This window comes from Cucumis melo, chromosome 3 (genome assembly GCF_025177605.1).
Source record: "Cucumis melo cultivar AY chromosome 3, USDA_Cmelo_AY_1.0, whole genome shotgun sequence".
In the NCBI taxonomy this organism is placed as follows: Eukaryota; Viridiplantae; Streptophyta; class Magnoliopsida; order Cucurbitales; family Cucurbitaceae; genus Cucumis; species Cucumis melo.
Genome location: NC_066859.1, coordinates 11818694 through 11837558, shown reverse-complemented (window position 1 = coordinate 11837558; position 18865 = coordinate 11818694). Strand labels below are relative to the sequence as shown.

The 18865-nt window shown below is 33.4% G+C and overlaps 1 protein-coding gene across 1 annotated transcript; it reads left to right on the top strand.

The window, feature by feature from the left end:
* The first annotated feature begins 7603 nt into the window (after positions 1–7603).
* Positions 7604–15221, top strand: LOC103488661 (probable E3 ubiquitin-protein ligase ARI8). The gene is made up of 15 exons (XM_051082920.1): positions 7604–7938; positions 9177–9301; positions 9499–9604; positions 9730–9820; positions 10867–11039; positions 11318–11422; positions 11505–11593; positions 11969–12076; positions 12261–12351; positions 12443–12532; positions 13448–13495; positions 13763–13834; positions 14141–14240; positions 14321–14447; positions 14577–15221. The coding sequence occupies exons 1-15, from the start codon at positions 7759–7761 to the stop codon at positions 14845–14847; spliced, it is 1776 nt and encodes a 591-aa protein (XP_050938877.1). The 5' UTR covers positions 7604–7758; the 3' UTR covers positions 14848–15221.
* The last annotated feature ends 3644 nt before the right edge of the window (positions 15222–18865 follow it).

The window sequence follows — 18865 nt, the reverse complement described above, 5'->3', positions numbered from 1 at the left end:
TAAAGTTGGGATTGTCCTTAAAGAAAATCTTTGTGTGATAATTCTGATTCTGCCTCTAGCAAGTTAAAGAAGGAAGTACACCCTGATGTGATGTCTGTCATGATAGCTGATATAACAGCCGAGGCTGCCATGGTTGAGATGAAGAGAAAAATTAACCTTCTGATGAAGGTTGTGGAGGAACGATACCACGAAATCACAACTTTGAGAGAGTAGATGTGAACTCGTGAAATTGCTGAGTTAAGTCAAACTCATGTTGTCAAAGCTGCTGATAAAGGAAATAATGTGGTGCAAGAAAACCAACCACAACAACAATCAGCTTCTTTTGCTTCTTTCTCAGTTCAGCAGCTACAGGATATGATTGTAAATTCCCTTAAAGATCAGTATGTAGGACCGCCGCAAAATTCTTTCATGTACTCTAAGTCGTACACCAAAAGAATCGACAACTTGAGAATGTCGTTTGGGTACCAACCTTCAAAATTCTAGCAGTTCGATGGAAAAGGCAACCTAAAGTAGCACATCGCCCATTTCGTCGAAACATGCGAGAATGCAGGATTAAGAGGAGACCAGCTTGTTAGGCAGTTCGTTAGAAGCTTGGAAGGAAATGCTTTCGAGTGGTACAATTTGGAGCCAGAAGTCATTGACAGATGGGAACAGTTAGAAAAGGAGTTCCTCAACCATTTCTACGGAACCAGACATACCGTAAGCATGATACAGCTTACAAACACGAAACAACGAAAGGGAGAGCCAGTCATCGACTCACCGAATTGTTGGTTATAGAAATGTGCACTCAAGGCATACATTGAGGACTCATCTACATTCTACAAGGAACAAAGCCACGCACATTTGAAGAGTTAGCAACTCGTGCTCATGATATGGAATTTAGCATCGCCAGCAGAGGAACTAAGGATTTTCCTGTTCCTGAAGTAAGGAAAGATAAGAAAGAGACAAAGGGTGATGAAAAGATAGTGAAGAGCACCATGAAGAAATCTATGGTCGTAAAAACGACTCCACTGAATTTTTCCAAAAGAAAGAAGGGAGAGCTAAAAAGAAGGATGATGGAAGCGAGAGACGACGTCTGACTTTAAAAGAAAGATAGGAAAAAGTTTACCCATTTCCTGATTCAGATATTGCTGACATGCTAGAGCAACTATTGGAGAAGTAGTTGATCTAGCTGTTGAAATGTAGGCGACCTGTGCAAGGAGGAAAGGTGAATGATCCTAACTACTGCAAGTATCATCGGATCATCAGTCACCCAGTAAAGAAATGTTTTATGTTGAAGGAGCTAATTATAAGGTTAGCTCGTGAGAAAAAGATCGAGCTAGACCTGGAGGAGGTAGCTCAAACAAACCATGTTGCAGTAACGATAATGTCAAAGGCTCTTTTGCCAATATTGATTTTTGAGCAAAGGAAAAGCTTGGTCCAATTCGGGACCTTCGAGCCTATAGTGGACCAATTCTATCAGGAAGTTGCACCCAAGGATTCTCAAGAAAAAGAAAGATCGATCAAAGAAGACGATGAAGAGTGGATCGTTTTGACCCACTAAAAGAAACGAAAGTCGACTCCAACCCAAAAAGAGTCTCGCTTCTACAGAAATTATAGAAAAAGGGCAGAAATTATAGAAAAAGGGAATAAGGCTCAAAAGAATAAGAAAAAAAAAGACTCGAAAGCCTAAGCTCGTGCACGAGGAAGATAAGGATTTCCCTTGACCTTAGCACTAAGTAACCATGGCAGACTTCTTTTCAACAAGATTCCTTTGTAATCATCAAGATGAATACCTAGAAGTTGTTGCATGTCATGCTATTGACACAACGGAGGAAGAAAGCATCCCGCTAAGATCACTAGAGGAGGAGGGAGTGTCAAAAGACCTATCGAGGTTCAATATGGATGATTTGTTATCACTTCTTCAAGAAACCAAAACCATCCTTACTAATGTATTGTTAAATTCAGCAGCATCAAGTTTGAGTGCTCTAACTGCGACATACGAGAGTACTCCTTATTGCATATCTATAGACTTCTCAGATAAGGATTTACTGTTGGGATCTAAACTTCATAATAGACCCTTGTATGTTTCTGGATATGTTCAAGAACAGAGAGTCGATCGAATTCTCATCGATAATGGACCAGCTGTCAACATAATATCGAAGTCGACTATGAGGCAATTAGGCATCTTGATGGATGAACTCTCAAATAGTAAACTAGTAATTCAAGGTTTCAACCTGAGCAACCAAAGAGTAATATGTATGATACGCTTAGAACTCATAATAGATGACCTAAAGGCTAGTGCATTGTTTCATGTTATAAACTTGAGGACCATTTATAAGTTGTTACTCGATCATCCTTGGATCCATAGAAATTGAGTAGTAACTTTGACACTGCATCAGTGGTTCAAATTTTATCAAGATGGCGTAAAGAAGGTTGAGGCCGACTCTAACCCGTTCTTAGAGGCTGAGTCTCACTTTGCATATGCAAAGTTTTATTTGAAGAATGACAATAGCCCAAAAGTCATGCTTGTAGAAATTCCTTTTGTAAACAGAGAAGATAACTTACAACTGAAATCACTTGTAAGCAAGGAACCACATAAAAGTACAGGAACCTTTAACTCTGAAAAGGGTGAGGCATCCACGTGCACCACAAAAAGTATGATCTTGATGGATGAAAAGACTTCAAATCCACCGATTTTATGTTATGTCTCTTTGTCAAGACGCAAGAAAGGCGAGTTACCATTTGTAGAGTTCCCACAAGGCTTGAAGGTTGGTGATATTAAAATCCTAAAAGAAAGCTTCACTACACCGCTTACCAAAATAACTAAGCAAGAAATAAAGATATACCTGATGGAAGCAAGCTTGCCTCAATGGCGGACGAAAGACAGGTTTGACCCAAAGGCTTACAAATTAATGGCGAAAGCAGGTTATGACTTCACAGCTCACATCGAGTTTAAAAGCTTGAGAACTCACGAACAACCTAAGCTCTCCTCAATCCAAAAGAAGCTATTACGAGAAGGACATGCTATACCTGTGTCAAAAAAAGGACTCGGATACAAGTCGCCAGAGCCAATTCGTATAACTAGAAAGAGGAAGGAAAAAGTGGTTGACAGCAATCATATAACTGTAGAGGAGGTTGATAGTATGGAAAAAAAGAAGGTGACAATCAGAGAACCTCAGCATTTGACCGAATTAGACCGCATGTTGCACACGCCACGATATTTGAAAGACTAAGCATGACAGAAAAAGAAAGAAAAGATCACCAGTCAACATCTAGCCTTGACCAACGATTGGTCTTTCAAAGGCTAACTACAACCTTTTTAAAGAGAAAGGCACATGTTACGCTTGGACAACTACAAGACCATCAGTTTTTGAAAGGTTAAGCGTGGCTAGAAGAGTTTTGGTGAGATATGCTTTGTTCTATCTCCTTTATATACTCTCCTTTGATTTGTGCTATATATGCGTTATTATCTTCAAATAATATTGTTGGTAATTTTTATTGAAAGACAAACCACATGTTTCTCAAATATGATGAGTTATTGACCTCAACCATACACATTCTTTACTAGCTTCATGAATTGCAAGAATTTCTGCATGAATTGCAAGAATTTCTGCATGATTCGATGAAGTGGCCATAAAGGTTTGCTTTATAGACCATCAAGATATAGCAGTTCCTCCACATGTATACAGATAACCTGTTTGAGATCTTGCTTTGTGTGGGTTAGATAAATATCTAGCATCCGTATAACCAACTAGATCAAAGTTTGATTTTTTTTTAATAAAACAAACCCATATCAATTGTCCCTCAAAGATAACAAAGTACATGCTTAACTTCATTCCAAAGATTCATACATGTATATTGTAACTACATCCATAAGATGCATATCAAGATTTTTACATACCGTCAGACTAATTAAATATCTTAATGTAAGAGCATCCACCACATGTGAATATGTTTCCTTATAATCAATGTCTGGTCTTTGAGAAAATCCTTGTGCAACAAGTCGTGCTTTATATCTAGTGACCTCATTATTTTCATTTCATTTATGCACAAATACTCATTTAAATCCCACAGGTTTTACACCTTTAGGTGTATGAACTATAGGTTCAAAAACTTCACGTTTCATGAGTGAGTTTAATTCTGCTTGGATGGTTCTTTCCACTTGGGTCAATCCTTTCTATTACGACATTCATCAACAGATTTAGGTTCATAATCCTTATTTTCATGAATGATATTATGTGTAACATTATATGCAAAAATGTTGTCCACGACTTCATTAGTTTTATTCCATCTTCTTCCTGTCATGGTATAGTTTATCGAGATCTCATTGTTATCTTCACATACTTGAGTCTCCTCAACATTTTTACCATTATTCGTGTCCAGGACTTTTTCTTGAATGTTTCTATTGTCACTTAAGTCATTTCGACTATTGGTCACTTTTCTTTTTCAAGGATTTTTTATTCTTTGAACCTGTCGGTCTACCACACTTTTGGCGTAGCACTGATTCATTAATTGTATCAACTTGCTGAGTTGGGATTTCAATTCTAGATGGAGCATTTACAGCTGAAATATATGACTTGGTCACTTTCTTAGTATTTGTAAATGAATCTGGCATTTGGTTTGTTACACTCTGTAAATGAATTATCTTTTAAACTTCTAGCTCACATTGCTTTGTATGAGGATCTAAATGAGACAATAATAACATTCCGGACAATTTCATTTTTCAACTTCTTAATTCCTCCCCCTAATGTTGAAAAAATTGTCTCATTAAAATAACAATTAGTGAATCGTGTAGTAAATACATCCCCATCAGGAGTTCAAGATATCTAATAATTGATGGGGATTCAAATCTGACATATATTCATAACCTTCTTTGAGGTCTCATTTTAGTATCTTGTGGTGGAGAAATTGAAACATATATTGTATAACCAAAAATTCGCAAATGAGGAATATTTGGCTCCTAGCCATAACCTAATTGTACTGGAGAATACTTATCATAAGATGTTAGTCTTATGCGTATAAGTGACGCTGCATGCGGAATAACATGACCCCTTATAGAGAATGGAAGTTTTGCTCTCATAAGTAATGGTCTTGCAATCAATTGTAAATGCTTGATAAATGATTCTATCAAACCATTTTGTGTATGAACATGAGCTATAGAATGTTCAATATTTATGCCAATTGACATGCAATAATTATTAAATGCTTGGGATGTAAACTCACCAACATTTTTAAGTTGAATGTTTTTTATTGTATAATTAAGAAACTATGCTCTTAATTTGATTATTTAAGCAAGTAATCTTGCAAATGCAAGGTTTCGACTTAATAATAAACACACATGTAACCATCTACTAATGTGTCAATTAAAACCATGAAGTATCTAAATGGTCTACTCGGTGGATTGATGGGTCTACATATGTCACCATGAATCCGTTCAAAAAATGTAGGTGACTCAACTCCAACTTTGGCTGGTGATGGCCTAATAATTATTTTTTCTTAAGAGCAAGCAATACATGATAATTCATTGGATTGAAGAATCTTCTGGTTCTTTAGCGGATGTCTATGAGAATTTTCAATAATTCTTTTCATCATTATTGACCTATAATGACCTAATCAACCATGTTAAACAGTAAACATATTTAAATTCATGAACTTTGGGTTAATGGTCGCAAATGTTTCAATTACTCGTATATGAGTATAATATAATCCGAAAGAAAAGGCAGACAATGTTTCAATATACGCTTCTCACGTGAAACAATGAATGTAATATAAAGATATTCTATATTATTTTTATTGTTAATTTCAACTTGATAACCATTTTGACGTATATCTTTGAAACTCAATAAGTTTCTTTTTTACTTACTAGAGAACAAAACATTACTAATTATGAATTTTGTTCCTTTAGGCAAAATAAGGTTTGTTTTACCAAAACCTTCGATCAAGTTTATAGAACTTGATATTGTAATAACATTTGCTTCATGCATTGTCAATGTAAAAAAATATTTTTTACTTTTATGTATTGTGTGCATAGTTGCAGTATCTGCCAAACATAAATCTTCATTATTTATCTTTGAATAAGCCAAAATATAAGAAATGTTCATAACTCTTCATTAAAAAAAACAATTACAATAAGTCTTATGGTAAAAACAAAACTAACCTTGAAATGTAAATAATGTAAATAAACTGATAATAATATTAAATAGAGAAAACACTAAAACATAATGCAAATATTAGTTTGACATTATCATAATTAAATGAAGTATTTGCTACTCCTTCATTAATATCATTTTTCTCTTTAGGAGACTCAAAGAAGTTTGTCACATCCAAATGGGTTATGTTGGAGGGTCAAACATATCGAGCTTTAGGAAGAATCACAATTTTTTTATGATCATACCTTTCTTTTAAACTTTATCATAGTTCACAAGGATATTTTATCATAAGATATTCAATCTTTAGTCCCTCATGAAAATGATGTCGAAAGAAAATCATGGCTTCGCCTTTTCTTGACTTGAAGTTATGTTTCTTTCTTTAATTGTTTCTCCAAGATTTATGACATCTAAATGAATTTCAGCATCAAACACCCATGATAAATAATTATTACTATTGATATCAAGAGCTAGAAATTCTAATTTGGTAAGGCTTGACATGGTAAAATTATAACAAAGAACAAAGAAACTAACTTATATTAGAAATTTAATAAACTCGTCAAACATGCATTCTAAGACAACTTAGATAAATATCATACTATGCGCATGATACAAAAATCAATAGGACCCATACATAATAATTCAAAACGTGCATGTTAATGTACAATAATTAAAATTACATATACATATTATAGAAAATTAACAACAATACACACCAAAAACATTAATTTTACAACATACTTATACATAATAGGTTAAAACAACATACTTAGGTAAATTGATAAATGCATTTAGAACATAAAAACAATTACAAAACTTATACTAATAGAAAGTAAACAACTAAATTATAAACACAAATAATAAAGATCCCATAAACTATATATAGATCTTAAAATAATTGAAATAAGAACCAAACATAAACAACCACATGAATCATAAAGAAATTAAAATAAATTAAATCATAGTCTTATTATGAATTAATAATATTTTAACAAACAATAATCATGTAAATATGTAAAATTACAACATGCAATAATTATAAAAGATTACATTCTCAAATATTTAATCTATGCATGATGTATACACGGATTATTACATCCAATGTTCACAAATACCAATTGTGGTGTGTATTACAAAAACACCATACCCTCTATTTATAGGGTATATTATGGTATATTTTATATTATGGAATTCAATAGAATGAATATTATAATATAGAATTGAATGAGAGTTATATGAAAATTATAACCTAAGTAAATTATAGATATCTACATTAATAATATATCATTATATTTACGATAATTTGTAAAAGTCTGGTCTATTTTTGTATTGTCCTCTGTTTAAAAATTGCATTAAACAAAATAAAATAATAAAAAAAAGAGGATTTTGCATGAGAGGCCCTTTTGAAGGCCCATTTTCCCAAAAGGCACTCCCTTCTGTTTGCGTACACAAATACCTTTTCAGTTCCTTCTTTATTTCTTTTTCTTCTCTATCTCTCTCTTTCTCTCAGAAACCAAAACCAAAACCCCACTTTGATTCTCTCTCATCCCTCATCTTTCTCCTCTCTTTCTCTCTCCTTTACCGACCCCCTCAAGAATTTCCATTCCCTCTCTTCTCCCAATTTATCGCCATGGATTCTGAGGACGATCTTCATTACTCCACCGACGTTGAATCCGTCGATGATGATTGCGATTTCTACAGCGGTGAGATGGACATGGGTATGGGTTATTACTCCGATGACGATGACCCTGATGCTGAGGATTTCGTCGATGATGATACCGATGATTACTTCGAGGCCAGCCGACGCGAGGTTCCTTTTCTAATTCCTTTTCCGTTCCTTGATTTTTTTAAAAATTTTTTGTTATTCTAATTTAGGTAATTCAAAATTCGATCTTTTTGAAGGCCACGCAACGATCTTTGACATAATAATAATGAGTTTGAATCGTTCTATTCGATCTTTGGGTGTTCTTTGCTTCAAGTTGATTTTAAGTGGTATTGTTTTCTTTGGTCCAGCAGCTAAGTGGGGTTTTTTTATCTGGTTTAAATGAGTATTTTAAATGTTTTTCCCTGACTCTCTAGGTTTATGCAGTTTTGGGGGAGGAGAAAAGTAGGACATTTGTTTTTTACGGTTTTGTAAAGAAATTCGCTTTGAAGTAATTTTGTTAACCTGTTTACGAATAGGTCATATGTAATCCTGTTTAAACTTGAAAGAAAAAGAAAAGTAGTTCGATTTTTTGCCCCTTACTTTGCGTAGTAACCATTTATTAATGGATTTTTCATGCGAAGTTGTATTCTAGCTGCCAGATGGGGAAGTTAACTTTAATGCCACTCCTGAATTTCTATTTTTACTTGGATTTATAGTACGAATTATAGTTGGATAGTTTGCTAATTTTGATGAACATTAGACATAGTTAACGCATCATCTTCTTGTATGATTTTGTTGTTAGAATGTGAAATAGATAGGTGGTACTCCATTTATAATGCAAAATTGGACTGAAGTTTCTATTTATTCCTTCCTCCTTGCATGTATAGATTTTGTTTTTGGTGTTGCTTCTGCTTGGAGGTGTCACGGAACTTTGTCAGAATTGTCAGTTTGCAGTATCTACTCATGAATTGAACTGAATCTTTTGATCATGAATCCTACAGAAAATTGTTGTATTTTTTTATCTTTTTAATCAATGTTTCACTTTTCAGTTATTGTTTCTTTTTCTCTATTTTCGGTAGTTTCTACCTTTTGTAGGTATTGAGATTAATAATACTACTGTGTCATAACCTTTCTATACCACTTGTTTCTATGATTTGAATGTGGTAAAGGCCCGAATAAGCGGCCTTTATGTGAGGGACATGGGCAAGCTTCTATCAATAATGGATAATTTGGTGGCGTTTTTCAATTATGAACTCTTTCCATCTTTTTGATTCATGCTAATCGTCCCGTCCCATGGAAATCTGATGTTTTACTTTGAATTATAGGCATTGCAAAGTTTGTTTTAAATCTTTGGTTTTATTTGTTTCTTACTGTTATTAATTTTAACTTTTGTCCTTGTGCAGCAAAATTACACAATACTAAATGAGTCGGACATAAGACAACGGCAAGAGGACGACATTACAAGAATTTCTTCTGTACTTTCTATATCACGTGTAGCTTCAATTGTCTTGCTCCGCCACTTCAATTGGTATTGTTTTAATTGTTTGTCCATCTTGTCCAGAATATTCATTCTCTCTGGTTTCTCTTTGTAATTATCTTGTTTTTTGTTTTTTCAATAAGGAGAAAACTTTTTGTGGAAAAAAAATCCATGTTTTTTGGAAGGGTTACATTGTAGGTTTCTGTAATCATGCATTTTTTTACATATATTGTCAATATGCCATGCAGGAATGTTACTAAAGTCCACGATGAATGGTTTGCTGATGAAGCTCGAGTAAGGAAGCAAGTTGGCTTGTTGGAAGCACCTGTTGTACATGTCCTAAATGCTAGAGAAGTAAGAAACACATATATTTGAATCGTCTTTGTCATCTTTCTCTTGGTTTCATTTGAAATTTTGTGTTGTGTATTTTGATTGCATAACATTTGGAAAAATATATTGATGATTGGTTTCGCTGGCAGCGAACCTGTGGGATTTGTTTCGAATCCTATCCAAATAATAGGATCAAGTCAGCTGCCTGTGGTCACCCTTTCTGCGTCTTCTGCTGGGAAGGTTTGTCATAATTTCTTTTACAGTGTTATAGATATGTAATAGTTTATTATATTTTTTATCAAGGCTGTATGCGGTTGAGTTCATATATTTGCTGGAATACTGAAGTTTAGGGATAACTTACAACACAAAATCTGCTCTTTTGCATGCTTGCTTTTGCAAAGATGCTAGTTGATAATATCCAATTGGACAGTCCTTGTTGGCTTCCAATGATTAGCTTCTCACCGTTTTAACAACCATGAGTTGTTATGAATTATATAAGCTTATCTGTTGCTCACTCTCAGGAACAAAGCTTTCACATGTATCATTGAGCTTTTGAATCTGAATATCATTAAGATTATTTTCTAATTTTGTGTCATGAACCAAGGTAGTATTGGATGTTTTTGTACTACATTGGTTAGAATGGGATGACCAATTTGGTACTTAGTAGGCTTGGCTCTCCCACCCCAATAGCTTGCTTTGGGGGGTGGTTTTCCAAGGTGCTTAAGTACCTAAAAATGGTATCAAAGCTGGTTGTCAACGTTTCAGAGTGGAACAGCAGAGGGCTTTGACTGGCTGTGGCCAAGTGATGTACTGCAGTAGTAGCCATCAGAATGCCGGCTTTTTGGGGATGGGTATGGTTAGGAACCTAGGTAGATGGGATGCCTTTGTCCCACATTGGTTAGAATGGGATGACTAATGTGGTAGTTAAGAGGGCTCTTCCACCTCAAGCTGGCTTTTGGGGTATGGTTTCTCGAGGTGCTGAAGTATTTAACGATTTGTTCTCTATCTGAATAATAATGGAACTGATGACATTTATTCAAATAATTTCACATTGTTCCTGGATGTAATGTAAATTTATTGTTATTTAATTACCTTGTCGATTTCGTGACATTTGTTTCCACTTCTTGTTAAGTTTGGTAACAAACCTTTATTTTATGTGCTTTATTTGTGTGCAAATATGTCGAACTGTCTTGGACTTCTTTTATATCATTAAAGAATTACTCCACTTAGTTCACATGACCAATTTTTTATTATTTTATTTTATTTTTGCGTGGATCTCTGGATAGGCTACGTTAGCACATCAATTAATGATGGTCCTGGATGTCTGACGTTGAGATGTCCTGATCCTTCTTGTGGTGCTGTGGTCGATCAAGACATGATTAATTCATTGGCCTCCAGTGAAGACAGGAAAAAATATGCTCGTTACCTTCTTAGGTCTTATGTTGAAGACAACAAAAAGGTATACTGTATACCATACAGGCTACGGCAATATGGCTGTGATTAGTATAGTAGCCCTTACACTCTAAAATTTAAGTACAAATTACATTCTTCGTTCTTTACCATGGATGAATTGTATTACATGTTAGCTTGTTTTATAACAGCACTCATCAGAGAAACAATAGTTTTTTTCCCTTTTTCTGTTTTGTGTTCATTTTGCTAAAATCTGCAGCTTTCTTTTGTTATTTGCTTTTCTATCTCTCATATTTTTGTTTTCACATTCTTCCTTCCTACCGTCAGACCAAATGGTGCCCAGCGCCTGGTTGTGAGCATGCTGTTCTCTTTGACGCTGGCAATGGAAATTATGATGTTTCTTGCTTCTGCACATATAGCTTCTGCTGGAAAGTTGGTATCACTTATCTTTTATAAAGTTGTTTTAGCTTTTGTTACTTTACATATGCATTTAGCTTTTCTTTTGAATCTTCAGTGCACAGAAGAAGCTCACCGTCCTGTAGATTGTGCTACTGTGGAAAAATGGATTTTAAAGAACAGTGCTGAGTCTGAGAATATGAACTGGTATATCTTCTGGCATTCATGTCTTCCTTAGGTTTCTTAAACACTCATAGAAGATTTTAAAGTAAAACTTTTTGACCAATTTTTTCCTTTCTCGCAATTAATGTTAGCTCTACAGGGGTCTTTTCCTCGTGCTTTTTTTCTCTCTCTCTCTCTCTCTTTTTTTTTTTTGGTATTCTCATTGTTGTGTTTTACTCATATAGCTCCTGGTGTTTTCCATTTGTTGTTGTTGAGCAAGACTCGAGCATGATTAACAACGAGTTGATAGTCATGTGCTATTTTTGTGTATGCACAAGTTTCATTTTATATTTCCCAATGAGGCACGGACAAGAGCACGTTTTCTAGAAAACCTAATTCTTTTTATTATAATAATTTCAGGATATTAGCTAATTCAAAGCCTTGTCCAAAGTGCAAGCGGCCAATTGAGAAAAACCAAGGTTGCATGCACATGACTTGCACACCTCCGTGCAAATTTGAATTTTGCTGGTAAGTTTTGATGTAGTCGATGGAATGAAGGCATCTCTTCTCTTCTCTTGTCCTCATCTTATTGCAAGTTTCCATTGTTTATAATCCTATAGAGGAAAAAAGGTTTTCATTGATTGCATCTTTGATGAGATTGTAGATTATACAAATAGGTCGTTCTGTGACTTTGTAAATTTATGAACTGCAGGCTATGTCATGGTGCATGGTCTGATCATGGTGAAAGAACCGGTGGCTTCTATGCTTGCAACCGATATGAGGTAGCTAAGCAAGACGGTGTGGTAAGAGGAACCTTTGATCCTATAACCAATGTCAGTTGGATTCTGTGGAGCTATTCTTGAAATCAACTTTTTTATGCTTTATATATTGTAGTATGATGAGGCTGAGAAAAGAAGAGAGATGGCGAAGAATTCTTTGGAGAGATACACTCACTATTATGAACGTTGGGCAAGCAATCAAACAGTATGCAGAACAGTTTCAAATTTACATATGCTAGTTTTTATGTAGTTTCTAATTCTTGCCATGTTCTTCAGTATCCTGTGGTTTGTCGGTGAGACACTTGATACAGAATTTTTTGTTTCTCCTCTCTGACAGCCTTCTTTGGTATCTTCTTAAAGTGTTTGTATTGCTTATTTTACTTACTATTTCTATGCCCTTGGAAGTTCTATGATGCCTAACATAGGGTTTTTTTTCTTTTTAATTTTTCTTTTCTTTTTTACTTTTTTGGATAAAAAGCCAACTTTCGGTGAGAAAAAATGGAACCATATATATATTAATTGACAAAGCTCTGAGTTTTATTTACATTCACGAACTATTCATTTTTATGGATGTGAGGAAAATTTTCTAGTTTAGATTATTGTATTTATTCTTTGTTAGTAATTCTTGATATTGATATTCACCATCTTCTGCCTACCATGTCATTATTGTCATATCATTATTTAACTATAGTAATTTGTTTAAAAAGCCTCATTATTTGTTAGTGATATTTGCGGGACATTTGTTGGATGGTAGAAGAAAGGTTAGAATTGGTCAAACCTTTTCTATTGCATGTGGTTTCTTAAATTTTTTCTGGGTGAGTTTTTCTTTGGCTATATCTATATGGATGGACCTTTTTGACTTGACTGGGCTTTTATGTGTTGTTTTCTTCTAGTCCAAGCCAATTTGTGAGGTCTATTTATTTTTATTTTGATCCTTAATTGTGTATATCTCATTCTCTCATGTTTGGGTGTTTTTTCTGTTCAATGAATTTGATTTTTTCTTTGGATACAGAAGTTCTTGTTCTATTTCATAGAATGTGGACATTGTTCGAACTGTTTTCTTTTACTATTTTTTGTTTATTGATTGTTAATGTTATGTTTTTTTTTTTGTTCTTTGCAGTCTAGGCAAAAAGCAATAGCAGATTTGCATCAAATGCAGAATGTGCATGTGAGTTTCTATTTTAGTTACTGGCTTTATTTTTGACAAGTTACTGGACTACTAAATCTTGTAATCTTTTGATGTTTAGAACCTTACTATATCCATTTCTAGTTTTTCAATGATATCTAATGCTTGGTTGCTGATGGGTGAAAAAAATCGAATCACAAGAGCCTCTTAGTTTTCAAATTTTTATATGCATTTGGTTATACTGAACTCTGTCTGTTGGGCCCAATTAAATTTTAGAGTTGATGATCCCTATTTCTTGCTCTTCCGTAGATTGAGAAGCTCAGTGATATACACTGCACTCCTGAGTCTCAGCTAAAGTTCATAACCGAGGCTTGGTTACAGGTATGTGGGACATTATCCAACTAGGTAACATCAGATTTCTTTGGTCTATTGGTGTTCTTGTAGTGAGACTTTCAAGTTGTTTGTCACAATTTTAAAAAGTTATATAACTCAAGGATTCTCATGATTTTATAGTTTACATTAGAGAATGACTTTTGAAGGATATTGATATTGATTAATAGTAAAAAAAAAAAAAAAAAAAGGAAGAAGAAGAAGAAAAGCTGCATTTTACAGAGTTTAACGCGAGTATTATTTTAGCCCAACCCAACTATTTTTTGAGCTCATTATTTCGTGGTAATTATGTGCCAGATAATTGAATGTAGACGTGTTCTAAAATGGACTTATGCATATGGTTATTACCTGCCGGAACTGGAGCATGCCAAGAGGCAGTTTTTTGAGTATTTGCAAGGTAAAGTCTCAAGGTACTGACAAGGAACAGTTTCTTCATGGTATGGTCCTAAAATAATGGAATATTTACTTCTTCTCCAGGTGAGGCCGAGTCTGGATTAGAAAGGCTCCATCAGTGTGCGGAAAAGGAGCTACTCCAGTTCCTCAATGCAGAAGGTCCATCAAAAGAATTTAACGACTTCCGCACAAAGCTTGCTGGTCTGACCAGGTAAATGAAGGGCTCATTCATGAAAACAAGTCTGATTTCAAGTATAACACGCTTTTTAATCTTAATATGTTTCCTGCAATGTATCATGTTTAACATTTCGCTACTCATTAATTTGTCTGCAACATACAGTGTTACACGAAATTATTTTGAGAACCTTGTTAGAGCATTAGAAAATGGGCTTTCAGATGTGAACTCTCATGGAGCAAGCAGCGGCACAACAAGCTCAAAAAGTACAGCAGGAAGTAGTAAAGGAGGGAGAAGTGGACGTGGTAAGGGAGTGAGTCGAACTGCTAGCTCGACCAGAAGTGGCGACAATGCCACTCACTGGTCGTGTGAACACTGTACCTTTGTGAACACTAGATCTGCTACTACATGTGAGATGTGCCATCAACGCCATTGAAAACCTCTGATGGTTTCAATAAAAAAAAAAAATAGAGAAAGAGAGCAAGTAATCATCAACAAAAGAGAAATGGAAATGTCTGATTTGATGGGTTAGTAAAACCCCTTTTTCTATGCGTTGATTATTTGAAAAAGAAGGAAAAAAATTTAAAAAGAATGATAAAAAGGATTGTTGGGATGAGATTTAAAAACAGGCAGGGGATATATGTGGATGATGTGTGTTGAGACGAGAGGGGGGAAATGTCAAATATGATTTCAATGTAAATAGTTGGCAGTATAAATTAACAAATTTGTGTTTGCCAGAAATGTGGGTTTCACTTGATGATGGTTTATAATGTCTTATTATATAGCAAATACAAGTGATATATTTAAGTACACTAGTGTTTAAATAATGCATTGTAGTTTCTCTATCATGCCCCTGATACCATTATTGTACTCGACATTTTCTGCTTTCTGCTTGGCTTTTCTGTTATTTTTGCTTTTTCTTTTTGTTCTTTTTCTCTTTAATTCATTCAGCTTATTGTATAGTATTAGAGGATTGTAATTAGTGGACTTGTTATTTTAGAGCCTGTTTAGTGTTTTCGTTCACTTTTATTTCTTTTCTTTCTAAGAGATCAGGCTTGATGAATTGTTCCAAAGTAGCTTCTATTTAATGTCTGTCTATATTTATATGGTCATTTTGGTAGCAGCAGGTTTATAATCTATTTTTCCTTATTTGTTGTGAGAACTGGGAGTGAATGTTTTCTTCACCCTATGTTTTTCTCAGTTGTTTGACTGTCTTTTACTATGTATATAGTAGTGTCAATCAGTGATAGATAGATAGTTGGAAGGGATCAAATCTTTAGAGGGAGTGACGACCCATTGATTGCCTTTTGCTTTGGTTTCGTTTTAGAACATACAACACAATTGATAAAGCAGTACATACAGTATGTATTTCCACAGGTTAAGCTGAAGAACGTTACTTCAAATCTTCGAGGTCCTCATAGCAGTTCTCTGATCTTTTGCAACCAATCTTTCTTGAACATCGAGATGCTATCATAGGGGCTCTCCTGTTTTTTAGTTACAAAGACCGGTTTTCGTGGGAACCGTTCATCGGTAAAAACCATTGAGAGAAGCGGTGAGGGAGGAAGGTTGAGATCTACCTCTACTACCTATTGCCCTCTTTTATGGAAAAAAACCGTGATGTGGGAAATAAGCACCCATTTCACTTTTCATTTAATCTATTAATATCATTTAATTTAATTAATTATTGCGATGCTTTAATTTTATCAATCATTAATTACAATTATTAATGACTAATTTATATTGATTAATTTACACAATTAAATATGATCTTATTTCAATTGTATATTTCTTTCATAACTAAATCCACTTTTAATCTATAGTTTTATCATCAATCTAATGTATATTTTAACTTTAGTCTATATTTGAATCTTATGTAATATGATATATCTTTTTTATTATATAATTTAATCTTGAATCTTATTCAAGATTAATTATATTATAATTGACTTATACACATTGTATTAATTGTATTATGTACAATTAATATTGTTTCTAATTGATTTGTTTACCAAAAAACATCAGAGGTTAGAAACATGGTTACTCATCTTTCCAGCAGTAACATACATAAATATTCTATATATTATAACTCAGTATTGGTGTTAGGCTAACTTTTTGTTTTAATTACGTATTCTGTTCTTGAGTTTTATATTTGGTTAGATTGTTAAGTAGGGAGCAACAAATCAAATATTATTTACGAAGAAACTGTCGTTAGGTTTAGAAAAAAATACTGTAGTGATGAGAATGTTACAAAATTTGGATTTGTGCATAGTATTAACATTGCTAAGGTTGTAATCATTACTACCAGAAGGCAGAAGTGGTAAAAAATACTAAGATGGAAGAATTTTCTTTTTTGCGAGGAATGAGTAATGAATTGAATTACAATCCCAAATAGGTCTGATTCTTAAGCCACGCCCAATCCTTATCACCTCCCCCTTTTCACAACTCAATTCATCCAAACAGATACTATAATCTCCCAAATCCTCTTGCTTATTTTAACTTCTAATATTCCATTGCCTCCCCCTCCGGTGCCGGAGCTGTACAGACGGTACTGAATCGGATTAGAAATAGCAAAACACATTGTTAATTGGATTGGGAAGTTAATTAGGTTTTTGATTCTGTGCAGGTGAAATAGAAATTTTGATTTATAGGTAAGAACAGAGTTCAATTTTGGAAAAAAAAAACTTCAGAATCAGACCGCTAGGTGATTTCCGATATGGAAATTATTTGGTTCATTTAAATTGATCAGCTTCGAACTGAAGTTCTAATCACTTATATTTATGGAAAATGTAATTTGGTTTTAAAACTAATAACGGCTCTCTCTTTTTTTCCTTTTTTATTTTGTTAGTAATATTCGCAAGTCCGTCGTGCCCTCCCTCGTGGATCCGCTGCATTTCTCTTTTCTCCGCCTATTTATTTATGCTATTTTTATTTATAATTCAATTTTTTTAAAACTTTTCATTACTATTTATTTTCTTTCTTAATTAAAAAAAAATTAAATGAATAATTCACTTCCTCTCGAGTCTCTAGTTTGTATTTTCACGCACTTCTATTCACACAAGAATTTCGAAGAAATTTGGTTCGTGGAGTTGAACCTATGTTGATGTTGTATTTACGTTAACTTGATGCGATATGGTTCGATCTTTAGTACCGCTCTTTAGAATTTGATCATCTGATTCTCTCACGAGTGAACATTCTTGAGTAAAAAATTCTCACTCTTACAAATGAAGATAACTTTAGTTTTCTACTTGAGCCTTTATGGACTTGGGTCTAGTTGATCCATGGTCTCAACTATATGGGTCTGGGTCACATTTAACCTCGGGCTGAATTAAGTTTTTTTTGAGTTAAATTAAGCTCAAGTAAATAATTAATTTGATCCAATTATATAATAAAGACGTGTGTCATTATCAAAATTTGGTCAATTTATGTCTTTAATTTTAATTTGGGACACATATCAATTTTTAGATAATCACAAATGCAATTATTTTTGTAAATGACGTGGCAATTTGTGATTGGTTCCAAAATTTCTTATTCAACAAATGGAATATGAGTGGGCGAATCTCAAAAATGATAAATTTGAAATCCAAATATGAGCATTTTCTTTTTGCTCAAATCGACATATCAAATTAACAAAACTATGAATTTAGTACATGAGTTTGATTTAAATTTGAAATAAGGGTTACGTTGGAATATGGTCAACCCTTAATTTGAGAAAAGTTCAAAATTTTATTCGCAGCTTACCTGGATTTGATGATAAATATTTAAATTTTGATTTTTTTAAATAAAATTTAGAACTAACCAAATTTTAAGTTTGAGATAAGAATTAGGTTTCTACCATACCCTAATTTTTCTCGAGGGTACACAAGCATTTGGAATGACCAATTTTAATTTTAAAGTGGTCGATTTTAATTTTGAAATAAATATGAGATTTTAATCTTGGGATAAAGTTTAGATTTATAGCTCTAATTTAAATTTGAAATAAAAATGGAGGTCATATGTGCAAGTCAATTTGATTTGGATTTTGAATCTAAATTTTAATTTTAAATTTAGGGGTAAAATCTAAAATCTGAAATATTTAAATATGCTTATTTATCCAAATAAGTAAAATTCGAGATTTTATTACAAAATAAAATAACATAAGATAATTAAAATTTTATTTTATTTTAAAAATATTAAATGATGTTTAAATATGTCAAAAGTGAAATCCGAGATTTTATTCCAAAATAAAATAACATAAGATAATTGAATTTTATATTTTTTAAAAAATTAAAATATCAAAATATGTTTAAATATCTCAAAATTGAAATTCAAGATTTTATTCCAAAATAAAATAATATAAGATAACTGAACTTTAATTTTATTTTATTATTTAAAAAATATTTAAAATCATTCCAAATCCTCCTAGGAATTGGACTTATTGACCTTATAAATAAAACTTCTCTTCTCTCCCTCTCTTT